Consider the following 12,184-nt stretch of genomic DNA (forward strand, 5'->3'; position numbering starts at 1 on the left):
ATGACAGCGCTACACACCTAGCACACATACCTTTACACAAGACAGTTCTGCAAGGCACAACGTAACTTAAGCAAGACAATGCTGGATAAACAAAAACATGTTTTACAGCAGAATAATATTGGCCAGACGTCGCCCTACATTCAGCGTTGTAAGTTAATAACCCACTTTCTACAAGCCACGTGTCTTCCTAACATCCCGACATTGAAATTGTATTTTCCAACGAAACAAATAAAGACAAAAAATAGCTTTGTTCGTGATCTGTCTAGAATCTTTGATACCACTAGCCAACTTCCGCAATACAGTGCCACAAGATAGTACGCGACTTCCGCAAGACAGTGCCGCGAGACACTACGCAACATCCGCAAGACAGAGGACAGGACAAAAGTACGGTACAGTACAGTTTCGGCTCTAACCGCCTCTCCATAGCTCACGCACTCCACTCAACCCTGTCTTGCAGTCCATCATCTTGCATCAATCTGACTGTCGAACCTCATATGGTAAATCCCAGTGTTTTTACATTACCTTACATTTATAGGTGGTACATCCCATTTGTATGTGGTACAATACAAACCTTTTTGTTTGTTTTCTACTGCTTTGACAGTAGAGGATGCCCATATATAGTATTTATGTTGTGTTTTATAATTTATCTGTTTTCTTAGCTCATCAAAGCACTGGAAACGGTCAAGTTCAATTTATACAACCGCAGCGTAGAGTTTGATGACAGTGGTGATCCCCCAGCTTTCTATGATATCGTGTTCTGGGATTGGAAAAAAAACAGAACTTTTGTCACAGTTGGGTCATTCCACTCAGTGCCAACACCTAACTTCAGTCTTGACCAAGGTCTCATCGCCTGGCACACTGGTAAAAATGTAAGTTCAATATGTCTATAGTTCAATACAGAGCCGGACAGTAACGGAGTACATTTACTTGAGTACAGTACTTGAGTACAATTTTGAGGGATCTGTACTTTACTCGAGTATCATGTTTGGGGAGTACTTATGACTTTACTCAAGTAGCCTACATTTGAGAGGCAAATATTGTACTCTTTACTCCGCTACATTTCTATCCATAACCGTGAGTACCCGTTACTACTTTTAAAAAAAGGAAAGAAAAATCTCGGAAACCCTCAATTTGTTGTTTTCCTCTCAAACGTGATTGATTGGATTGTGCAGGCGCCACTGATTGGGACACAGTGACAGACTATCAGCAATCACCTTCAGTTTTCCGCCAAAGTCAACTCCATGGTCAGATTTAGATGAGAGATGAAACCATGGAGGAAACAAGGGAATACAGCAGGTCCATCCCGGGAATGTGCCAACCCGTGGCCCCACCTCGCCAGACTATTTGCATTTTCTGAACAAGTAAATGATAGTTTTCGCTTTAAGTGTTTGCTGTGTTTACCAAAACAGAACTTCATCACCGCCTACAAAAATGTATCCTCCAACTTGCGGAAGCATGTCAAGGTACGTACATTGAAATAAACTTTCTAGCTTCTAGATTCTAGCTATAGAAAAGTGCACTAAATGATTTGCTAGCTGTGATAATGCAGCTTTTTACATTCTCGGTCGAAGCCGCACCCGCCAATTTGCCAGCTGTAGCTAGCCATTCAGATTGCTAACTTTGGCCAACCAATAAAAGAGCATGCCGAGGCAAGCTAATCGTGTACCTGATAATCAACTGAAGCAAGGGATGTAACTTTGGGTACTGTTGGGGGGGTTAAAAGTTTCGCGGCATATATAAAAAAAATGCTGTAGCCTACAATTGTATTTAAATACATAAAGTCTTGTATTTGTCTGACCTAATATTGCAGCACTTGTTGAATTGCGACTTGTTGAATGTCAGAAGCACCTAAATACTTTGCTGGTCCACATAAATTAAAGTTAGTTGCACCAGTAAAACCGATTTAAAAAGTTAGTCTGGAGCTATTGGAAAATTCTGAACAACCAGCACTTCATAATTAATAATACTGCTGTGTAGACTACATGATGGGTATCTTTTCTAATATTTATTAGTTTATTATAGTGTAAACTGAAATATTATACTGTGTTTTACAGAGAAGGCATGAGCCACATCTGGAGGAATACTGTCAACTGACCTCAACAGCCTGCAAGAGGCCATCAGAAGGTGGAACAGGCGTCAAGGCGAAGCAACTGAAGCTGCTGGAGACCAAGCAGGTGTCTCAGAAGACGGTTGATAGGGCTATACTGCGCTTCATCGTTCAAGGTCTCCAGTCCTTCTCCCTGGTTGAGAAACCATCCTTCCAAGACCTTGTTGTAGAATTACAACCGAGTAGTGCTGTCATGTCCCGCACAACTGTGCGGCGCAAGATTGATTCAGCTACATCTAAAATGAAAGAACGTCTCAAGAACGAAATTAAAAAGGTACCATACATTGCCACCACTACTGATTGTTGGGCGGCCAGGAGAAGGAGCTTTATAGGTGTAACAGCCCACTGGCTCGATCCTTACAGTTTTGAACGCCGTTCAGCTGCCCTTGCTTGCCGTCAACTAAGGGGCTCCCACACATTCGATGCCTTGGCAGCTGTTTTGACCGACATTCATGCAGAGTATGAGAAGTCATAAGGTTGTTAGAACTACAACAGACAACGGGTCGAATTTCGTGAAAGCGTTCCGTGTCTTTGGTCAGCAGGACGAAAATAACAATAAAGAGTTAGTTGCAGAAGGCACAATTGAAGAAGAAGTAGGAGAAGATTGTGATGCATCTGATGGTGAAGAGGAGGTGGAATTCATGGATGTGGAAGCCATTCTGGAGGAAGATGATGGGCTTCAGTATCAGCTGCCAAAACATCATCGGTGTGCATGCCACTTACTAAATTTAGTTTCCACAGTCGATGTTGATCGGGCTAATAAGACAGAAGCTTACAAGAAATTGTCCAGATCAGCCTTTTCTAAGTGTCAGGCACTCTGGAATAAAGCATCAAGGTCTCCTCAAAATGCAGAGCTTATAGAGGAACACTGTAAGCTTCACTTGGTACAGCCTAATTCAACTCGATGGAACTCTTCTTTCATGGCCGTGGAACGTGTGGTCAGAATCATTAGAGACCAAGGAGAGGGATCTGTGAGAACGGTCTGTGCTGCACTCAATGTTCCAATGTAAGTAGCTTATGTTAATGTATAATTGTGTTCTTATTTTGTTAGAGTAATGCTTACCACATTATCTGCTGTAGGTACATAAATAAATGTCCAGCATTGCACAGTGGTTTTGTATACATTTTGTTGTAATACAGTATGTGTTTGTTTATTTTCTTCTGTTTCTATTAGGTACAGCCCGGCTGACATAGCCTTTTTAGGGGAATACGTCACCACCATGAGTCCGGTTGCAAAGTCCTTAAACATACTACAAGGAGAAGTCAACGTTCAGATGGGCTGGCTGCTCCCGACAATCACCACCCTCACAACCAAGCTTGAAAAGTCTAGACCGTCACTCAGATTTTGCAAGCCACTTGTTGATGCTCTTCTTGAAGGTTTGAGGAAGCGGTTTGAGAGCATGATGTCGGAGCCAGAGCTAATTGCAGCAGCCATTCTCGTTCCAAGGTTCAAAACCTCCTGGACCAGCAATGACACAGTCCTACAGCTTGGGAAGGAAAATGTGTTTTTTTTGTTTGTTTGCTTGTTTTTTCAAAAACCTTTTACATCCAACAATGATTATATGCAGTTGTTTACTTACAGAGTAATAATAACAAAAATATGTGTTGGTGTGATTCTGTGTTTCTAATCAAGGCCTTAGTTACATCAAGGAACATCTGCCAGAACACGATGAAGGTCTTCGGTCTCCTGATACCACATCAACCTCTTCTGATGAAGATGACTTCTTCTCCAATGTCAAGCAGACACATTCCCATGAGATAAGTAAGCAACTTGATGGATACCTAGCCGCTACAGCTGAAGGAGTGAATACACTGGCCCCCTATCCAGCTGTGCGTAACCTCTCACTAAAGCTCAACACAGCCCTGCCAGCTTCAGCAGCGTGTGAAAGGCTTTTTAGCATAGCAGGTTTGCTTTTCACTCCAAGAAGGGGATCAATTCATTCACAGAATTTTGAGAACCAACTTCTCCTCAAGTTGAACAAGGACTTTTGAGACATTTGATTGAATTGAAGTACATTACACACACACACACACACACACACATACACACACACACACACACACAGAGTTGTCACACATAGATTGTGTGTGTGAGAATAGTGTTATTCAGCTGAAAGTATTTTCTCCTGCCTTTGCCTGTATGTCAATGTGAGGGGAAGGGGCTTAAAACTGTCACTCAAATGAGCTGATTTTTTTTTTTCTTTGTACACTGACCTAAACACAGCTGATTATCTTTATCATTATTATTTTATCTTCTTTGCTCTATGCTGCATGTATAACACGGTCAGGTTCAGAGGAGTGTCAGAACATTGCTATATTGCCTTCTTTGCTGGTTTAGGTTTATTGATTTGAGTGATGAAAAAACAGAAACTCACATGTACACACAATTGTTAGCTGATTTTTTTTTCTGATATTACACAATAATGTAAGCTGAGCATTTGCTTTGATGTTCTTGATGTTCTGTTTAAGACAGTCAGGTTCAAATGTGGGTACAAAAAATCCATTAAAACTCTAGCAGAGGTTTGTCAGAGTGTTGCCATTGTGCTATTGCCTTGTGGGCAAGTGAGAAATGTTAAATAAAACAACATGGTAAAAAGATGAAAATGACTTGATTTTCCTTTAACATTCTCCAAGGTATTAACATTTTTCCATGTAGGACGTTTCTGTACATAAATCTAAGCACTGTGGCAGTAGCAATGCAATATTTAGAAAATGTACTCTTGTACTCTTGATACTCAAGTACTTTTAAAAACAAGTACTTTAGTACTTTTACTTAAGTAGACATCTGACTGTTGTACTTTTACTTGTACTTGAGTAAAATTTAGCAAAGGGTATCTGTACTTTTACTCAAGTAATGAATCGGTGTACTCTGTCCGCCTCTGGTTCAATATGTCATTGTTACTGTTATTGTTTTGAACCAAATGGTAGATGGTGATATCCGTAAACTCAGTAAGAGGCGGAGGTTTTTGAGAGATTTTCTGTTAGGTCATTTTACTAAATTGTGCTTATTGTTTTAATTCTGTAAAACGAAGGCCTACAGTTTAGTTTTATGTGGAAATTACACATAAAAATTGTAATTTCCTGTTTCACTATTTCATATAAAATTGGCAGTCACTTTCATCTGAATTATTTGCTGTAACAGATTTGTCGTAACAGATGTATTGAAGATTTTGTTTCACCAAGAGTGGCAGGGCTACAGTCTTCTTCACTTTACTATGATGTGTTGAAAAAAATCTCAAAGACAGATCAATAATTATATCATCAATATCCTTTGGACCTGACTTCTGTCCCTTTTGACTTCCTGTCATATAGGCTCCTGAGTTGCGGTGTTCTTCTGAATGCCGAATTGGGCACAGGAGAGTGAAGAAGAGCTTTCATTCCTGTTGCTTTGAATGTGAGATCTGCATAGCAGGAACATACATCAACCACACAGGTACAACCATCATCTACTGTATCCACACATCCCCCCCCCCCCCACACACACACACACCCCAACGAAACTTTAAACGCGTTGATAATATTTGTCCGTTTCCTGGTTAGATTCATGCATTAGTCATCTAAAAAGTAGCCTACATAGTACTAACATCCACATGCAGTATCTTTACAACAACAACGCCTAACAACGACCTATTCATTTGGACACCTTTAAAATCAGGGCTGCCAACTTTTCAAAAAACCTTGGAGTGAGATTTGGTGGGGCCAACATAAAATTGTGCTGCGTAGGCTACATAGGACATTTTTGTTTGGCTTATTCAGCATTATTACTGTACAGCAAAAAAAAAAAAAAAAAAAAAAAACACGTACATCAGTGGTTCTCAGGTGTAGGGACCAGGGTCCCAGAGTTAAACTAACATTGGTATCAAAGGGATCTACTACTAGGACCTCGGCCTGAACCTGCGTTCATCTGTGTCGTCCTAAGGGTGTTTAGTAAGAATTTAAGAAATGTATGTATATTTTAACTTTTAAATGCATCAATCGGGTGCACTTTCAAAATAAATTCCAGGTCTAAACTATTTTGCACTTCAGAATTATAACCATGCACACACAGGTGGAACAGTTATGGTGATGTTGCAATAAGTTCACAACCACAAAACATATATGCTACATTTCACAGTTCAGAAATGGTCAAAAATGTGTGTACATTTCAGCACTCCATGAAATTATGCAGAAGTGGTCATCTTTGTTTTTCAGCTAGTTCATTTAAGTAAAATATTGGTCATTGTAATGGCCATCTAACCTATAGCCTACATGCTCTTCCTTTTTCAGGATGTACCCATATCTGGGAACATATTATGTGACTGTTTGCATATGGCTTATGTCAGGATTTGTATCAAGAATTTTTTTTTTGATTTTCGTCATATTTTTGCATGCCTATAGAAATATATTAATTTATCTGTTAGAATTGGCTGGTACCTGGCAATATAAGAACCATGATAGTGGGATAATCTATGGCTGAGCAATTTACAAAAATGTATCTGCTGACAAATAGTTTACATTAGAATACATTATAATTTCGCCCCAATGAGACTATGTAGAAATGTGTTCCAATTTCAAAACCGGATTACTCAGGAACCACTTGTTGCACAGAGGCATGCTTTATATCAGTGGTCCCCAAACTACGGGGTGGCCCCCCAAAACATGTCCGTAGTATATAGCATCCGGCCCGCACGGGAGTACAACATCGTCAAACTAAAAACTCCGCAATTTCCCCCATTCATTCTCTATGGCGAGTCTTAACAGTATACATGTAATACTATTTTTGTCCACCGGTGGTTGTTTTGGCGCTGTTTTGCGTTTGCCATCAAAAACGGAATGAAATGTAGGCCTATCTGCAAACAATGTATGAGGCCTATGCTGACTGCATCAGTGCTCAAAGTATTTTAAAAGTGTATCAATTAATTGTTAATAAATAACTAACTTCTATTCAAGTCTTATTTCTGGGACTTTCTGGGATAATTTTTTTATTTTTTTTATTCACTCGTTCAAATGTTCATACAAAGAGTTCACAAAGTTCTCATCAGGTGACTGAAAGTTAGAATGGTGGTCATTTCAGTTTTAATTTCAGTCCTCATAGTTTGAGAACTTTAAATTATTTGTAGGATATTCACAACTTGAGCTGTGTATGCAAAGACACAGAATTCAGAGTTCACACATTTTAATAAAATATACTTTTGGAACTCCCTGCTAATACTTTTGGGAATGCAAACGTTTTTTAGTATTATTTAATTTTACACTCATATAGCATGATGACAATATAAACACAGCTAACAATGGTATTAAATTGCAATAGCCTATGATTAAATGTAATAAAATATTCAACTAAGGTAGACTGCTGTTGTTCACAGGACTAAGCTATTTATGGTTACTGATATAGAACTACTCCGAGTCTCTGGCCCTCTCTTGGAGCCAGGCATATAGTCTAGTCGTGATTTCATGAACCCAGAAATGTTGAGTACCCTAAAGTTTTATTGCAGAAATGTCATCTATAGGCTTAGTGGGTGGAATTCAACTTGCTGCCTAAAGTTGCACTTTGGGCAATTTGCATAATTAGCATAAATAGGCAATTTAGGCGAATACAGGTGAATAGGGTAAAACATTTAAATAATAGATATCACCATGAAACTTTCTGAGTTGATTACTTATGTTAAGATGAGAAAAAAATGTATTGCATGTTTTTTATATTTTAATGTTTACATATGCAAATGAGGCCCTATCTCATTAAAAATGCTCTAATTTGCATACACACAAAAGCAGATAGTGTGATAAAGCCAGGCTCAAAATTGTTTTTCCAAGGTAAACACGAATACTTGGGGGGGTGAGTTGCTGAAAACCTTTAAGAAACTTGGTAAGGAGGCAGTGTTGACCTATGGACAGACAGATTAAGAAATGAAGTGTGCCATGCAAAACTAAAAAAGCACTCCGAGAGTGCAGACCTCCGCCAAGCGAAAACATAACCGCCTTCTGGATCCAGACGGTGATCCGGATCACTCCCAAACTTTTTGAGTTATCTTGCGAACAAACACACAGATGAACAAACAAACAAATAGACAAACAAACCCCGATGAAAACATAACCTCCTTGGCGGAGGTAATAACTATATAACAGCATGCACACACACAAACCCACAAGAACTATATACAATATGCAAAATAACTATATCCAGCATGCACACGTACACAAATGCACAATAACTATATACAATAACTATATACAACATGCAAAATAACTATATACAGCATGCACATACACACAAACCCACAAGAACTATATACAATATGCAAAATAACTATATACAGCATGCACACGTACAAAAGCACAATAACTATATACAAGAACTATATAGAACATGCAACGCACGCACAAGTACGCACACACACACACACACACTGTAAACTATATAACTATACAGTATGCACACATGCGCACACACACACACACACACACACACTGTAAACTATATAACTATATACAGTATGCACACACGCGCACACACACACACACACACACACACACACACACACATATTTAACAACAACCACACAATCCCACTCAATAGCCTTCACCATCTTCATCATTTCTTTCCTCATTCCCTTCAGTCTCATCATCTTCTTGATCTTAATCTGAATGTATTGTGACACTTGCAATAGTCAGTGCAACTGAGACTTGCAGCATGGCAGCTGCAGTTTCCTTGAACAACACTCGCTACCAGATTTACAGTCGCAGCAAAAAGCCTCCTAAGCTTAAAAAGCTTCCTCCAACAGATGCCAACCTGATGCTGCACATACTGCGTGCTCATCTTCAGGTCATGTTGTGGAAGGCTGCAGGTCAGAGAGAGCCTCCTGCAGATGCCAGAGACATCACAAAGTTTGGGTGGGAGGTTGCTAATGAAGGGGCTGTCATGCCCGCTCTTGCCATCCAGGCAGTGGCTCCAGTAAATTAGCTTGATGTCAGCTGTAGCTGCAGCACATTGAAAGCCTGCAGCAAAGGAAACTTCAGCTGCCATGCTGCAAGTCTCAGTTGTACTGACTATTGCAAGTGTGAAGGGGGTGAGGTCCGCTGCTGCAACCCATTCACAATACATTCAGATAAAGATCAAGAAGATGATGAGACTGAAGGGAATGAGGAAAGAAATGATGAAGATGGTGAAGGCTATTGAGTGGGATTGTGTGGTTGTTGTTAAATATGTGTGTGTGTGTGCGTGTGTGTGCATACTGTATATAGTTATATAGTTTACAGTGTGTGTGTGTGTGCGTGTGTGCATACTGTATATAGTTATATAGTTTACAGTGTGTGTGTGTGTGTGTGTGTGTGCGTGCGTGCGTACACGCTGCATGTTCTATATAGTTCTTGTATATAGTTATTGTGCATTTGTACGTGTGCATGCTGTATATAGTTATTTTGTATATTGTATATAGTTATTTTGGGTTTGTGTGTATGTGCATGCTGTATATAGTTATTTTGCATGTTGTATATAGTTCTTGTATATAGTTATTGTGCATTTGTGTACGTGTGCATGCTGGATATAGTTATTTTGCATATTGTATATAGTTCTTGTGGGTTTGTGTGTGTGCATGCTGTTATATAGTTATTACCTCCGCCAAGGAGATTATGTTTTCATCGGGTTTGTTTGTCTATTTGTTTGTTTGTTTGTTTGTTTGTCTGTGTGTTTGTTCGCAAGATAACTCAAAAAGTTTGGGAGTGATCCGGATCACCGTCTGGATCCAAGAGGCGGTTATGTTTTCGCTTGGCTTGGTCAGCACTCTCGGAGTGCTTTTCTAGTTTTGCATGGCACACTTAATTTCTTAATCTGTCTGTCCATAGGTCAACACTGCCTCCTTACCAAGTTTCTTAAAGGTTTCAGCAACTCAAGTATACGTGTTTACCTTGGAAAAACAATTTTGAGCCTGACTTTATCACACTATCTGCTTTTGTGTGTATGCAAATTAGAGCATTTTTCATGAGATAGGGCCTCATTTGCATATGTAAACATTAAAATATAAAAAACATGCAATACATTTTTTTCTCATCTTAACATAAGTAATCAACTCAGAAAGTTTCATGGTGATATCTATTATTTAATTTTTTTACCCTATTCGCCTGTACTGCCTCGCCTAAATTGCCTATTTATGCTAATTATGCAAATTGCCCAAAGTGCAACTTTAGGCAACCAAGTTAAATTCCACCCACTAGGCCTATAGATGACATTTCTGCAATAAAACTTTAGGGTACTCAACATTTCTGGGTTTACTATTGGGCCTATGGGGATCACGACTAGACTAATAGTGAGCTGGCCCTCGGAAGAAAAAGTTTGGGGACCACTGCTTTATATCCTCGTATTCGGTACGGTTTGCTGTTTATTGTGATATTGGGCTTGCCATGTGTTGTGTGAAGGGTTTGAGATATTTAACTGAGAGTAATGGGTGTGCACTGTTTGCAAAATGCAAATATGATTAAATTGCATGCAGTTCAATGTTAATTTTCTCGCGAACTATATTTTAGCCAATCACAGCAACTTGGCGCTAATGTCAGTGGAAAGCTTAGATTCCGCTTGTTCACATGATGTGTGATAATCTGTATAGATTTAGTTTATTTGGAAGTCATCTGCCAGGTATTTGGCCTACCAGGTTGACACTTCAGCGTGAAAAATACTCGATAAATAAAGCATAGGCCTACCTGAAGCCAGGAAAATGCGGGGGAGGGATGGCATGTGATAGCCTGGAAACCAGACTCTGACTTTGCAGAGAGTAGGCTACTGTCAGAGCCCATCTAACCCTTATTAGACATTCTCTGGTGTAGGCCTACAGGGCGACCAGAGCTTATTTGGAAGCTCAAGTCGGCGGCGGTGTGTAGCCTACGTACAGTAACTGACACACTTGTTTGTCCCCACAGCAGATCCAAACACCTGCCAAAAGTGCCAAGAGCACGAGTGGTCTGCAAATGGCAGCACGTCGTGCCAGAACCGGACCGTGGTGTTCCTTCGGCACGATGCGGCCGTCTCCATCGTCCTGATGCTCGCCGCCTCCTCCACCATCCTGCTGTGTGGCTGCGTGCTGGCCCTGTTCGTCTACCACTACGACACGCCCGTGGTCAAGTCGGCCGGCGGCAAAATGTCGCTGCTTGTGCTCGTCTTCCTGGCTCTGTCGACCGTCAGCATCTTCTTCTTTGGCGGACGCCCGTCGCCCACCACCTGCAGCCTGCGCATCCCAAAGTTCCTCGTCTTCTACACCGCCACCCTCTCCTGCCTGGCCGTCCGCTCCTTCCAGATCGTCTTCGTCTTCAAACTTGCTGCTAAGCTGCCGAAGGCGTACGAGTTCTGGGTCAAGCATGGCGGACAGTGGCTGGTCGTAGCGATCTGCACGATTGCACAGGTGCTCCTGAGCATTTCGTGGATGTCAGACAACGCCGGGCCCCAGCCAAGTCAAATACAGCACTTTAGGGAAACAGTCTTGATTTGCACATTGGGCAATATAAATATTCTGTTTGCTATGTTCACGTTGGGTAGCCTTCTCAGTTTAGCCAGCTTTGCTTTTGCCTATATGGGGACAGACCTTCCTAAAAACTACAATGAAGGTAAAGCTGTTACTTTCAGCTTGCTCATTTTCTACATATCCTGGGCCTTGTTTCTCACACTGTACTTTGCTTTAGAGGATAATCACGTAGACATCACAGTGGCAAATGCCTTTTGCATTTTGCTCAGTATCTGGGGGGTTCTATTTGGCTACTTTGGACCAAAATGCTACATCATTCTTTTCCAACCTGAGCGCAATACAGCAACATACTTTCAGGCAGCAATCCAGATTTACAATCTGCAAATGAGATGAACTTCAGATTGTCATGAAATAATGTAGGAAATCTCTCTCTCACTCACACAGACAAATGCAGGCGCACACACACACAGAGTTAAATGAAATGGCAATCTCTCACTAGTCTGAAATGCTTATTTTTATGTTGTAATGTTTATTGCACATACACTGTACATAGTGATCTTTAACCTTTCAGACTGTTTAAATATTCAGTTGCTATTTTGAACATGAGAATTATGAATAAAAAGGGTAATGACACAAATTCTGTTCTTGT

General features: G+C 40.4%; 2 protein-coding genes across 2 annotated transcripts; both read left to right on the plus strand.

Moving 5' to 3' along the window:
* Nucleotides 1-426: 426 nt before the first annotated feature.
* On the plus strand, nucleotides 427-4,974 carry LOC143131680 (uncharacterized). Its single transcript, XM_076291299.1, has 5 exons — nucleotides 427-497; nucleotides 660-869; nucleotides 1,410-1,463; nucleotides 2,055-3,113; nucleotides 3,282-4,974. The coding sequence occupies exons 1-4, from the start codon at nucleotides 495-497 to the stop codon at nucleotides 2,580-2,582; spliced, it is 795 nt and encodes a 264-aa protein (XP_076147414.1). The 5' UTR covers nucleotides 427-494; the 3' UTR covers nucleotides 2,583-3,113; nucleotides 3,282-4,974.
* Nucleotides 2,753-12,183, plus strand: LOC143119358 (taste receptor type 1 member 1-like). The gene is made up of 4 exons (XM_076280813.1): nucleotides 2,753-2,813; nucleotides 3,741-3,937; nucleotides 5,420-5,540; nucleotides 10,997-12,183. Exons 1-4 carry the CDS (start codon nucleotides 2,753-2,755, stop codon nucleotides 11,926-11,928), a joined length of 1,311 nt encoding a protein of 436 aa, XP_076136928.1. The 3' UTR covers nucleotides 11,929-12,183.
* Nucleotide 12,184: the final 1 nt, after the last annotated feature.

The sequence above is a fragment of the Alosa pseudoharengus genome, unplaced genomic scaffold (assembly GCF_046254945.1).
Source record: "Alosa pseudoharengus isolate Yale_2024_CS ecotype anadromous, Long Island Sound unplaced genomic scaffold, YU_APseudo_1.1 YU_APseudo_1.1_scf_1, whole genome shotgun sequence".
Taxonomy (NCBI): domain Eukaryota; kingdom Metazoa; phylum Chordata; class Actinopteri; order Clupeiformes; family Clupeidae; genus Alosa; species Alosa pseudoharengus.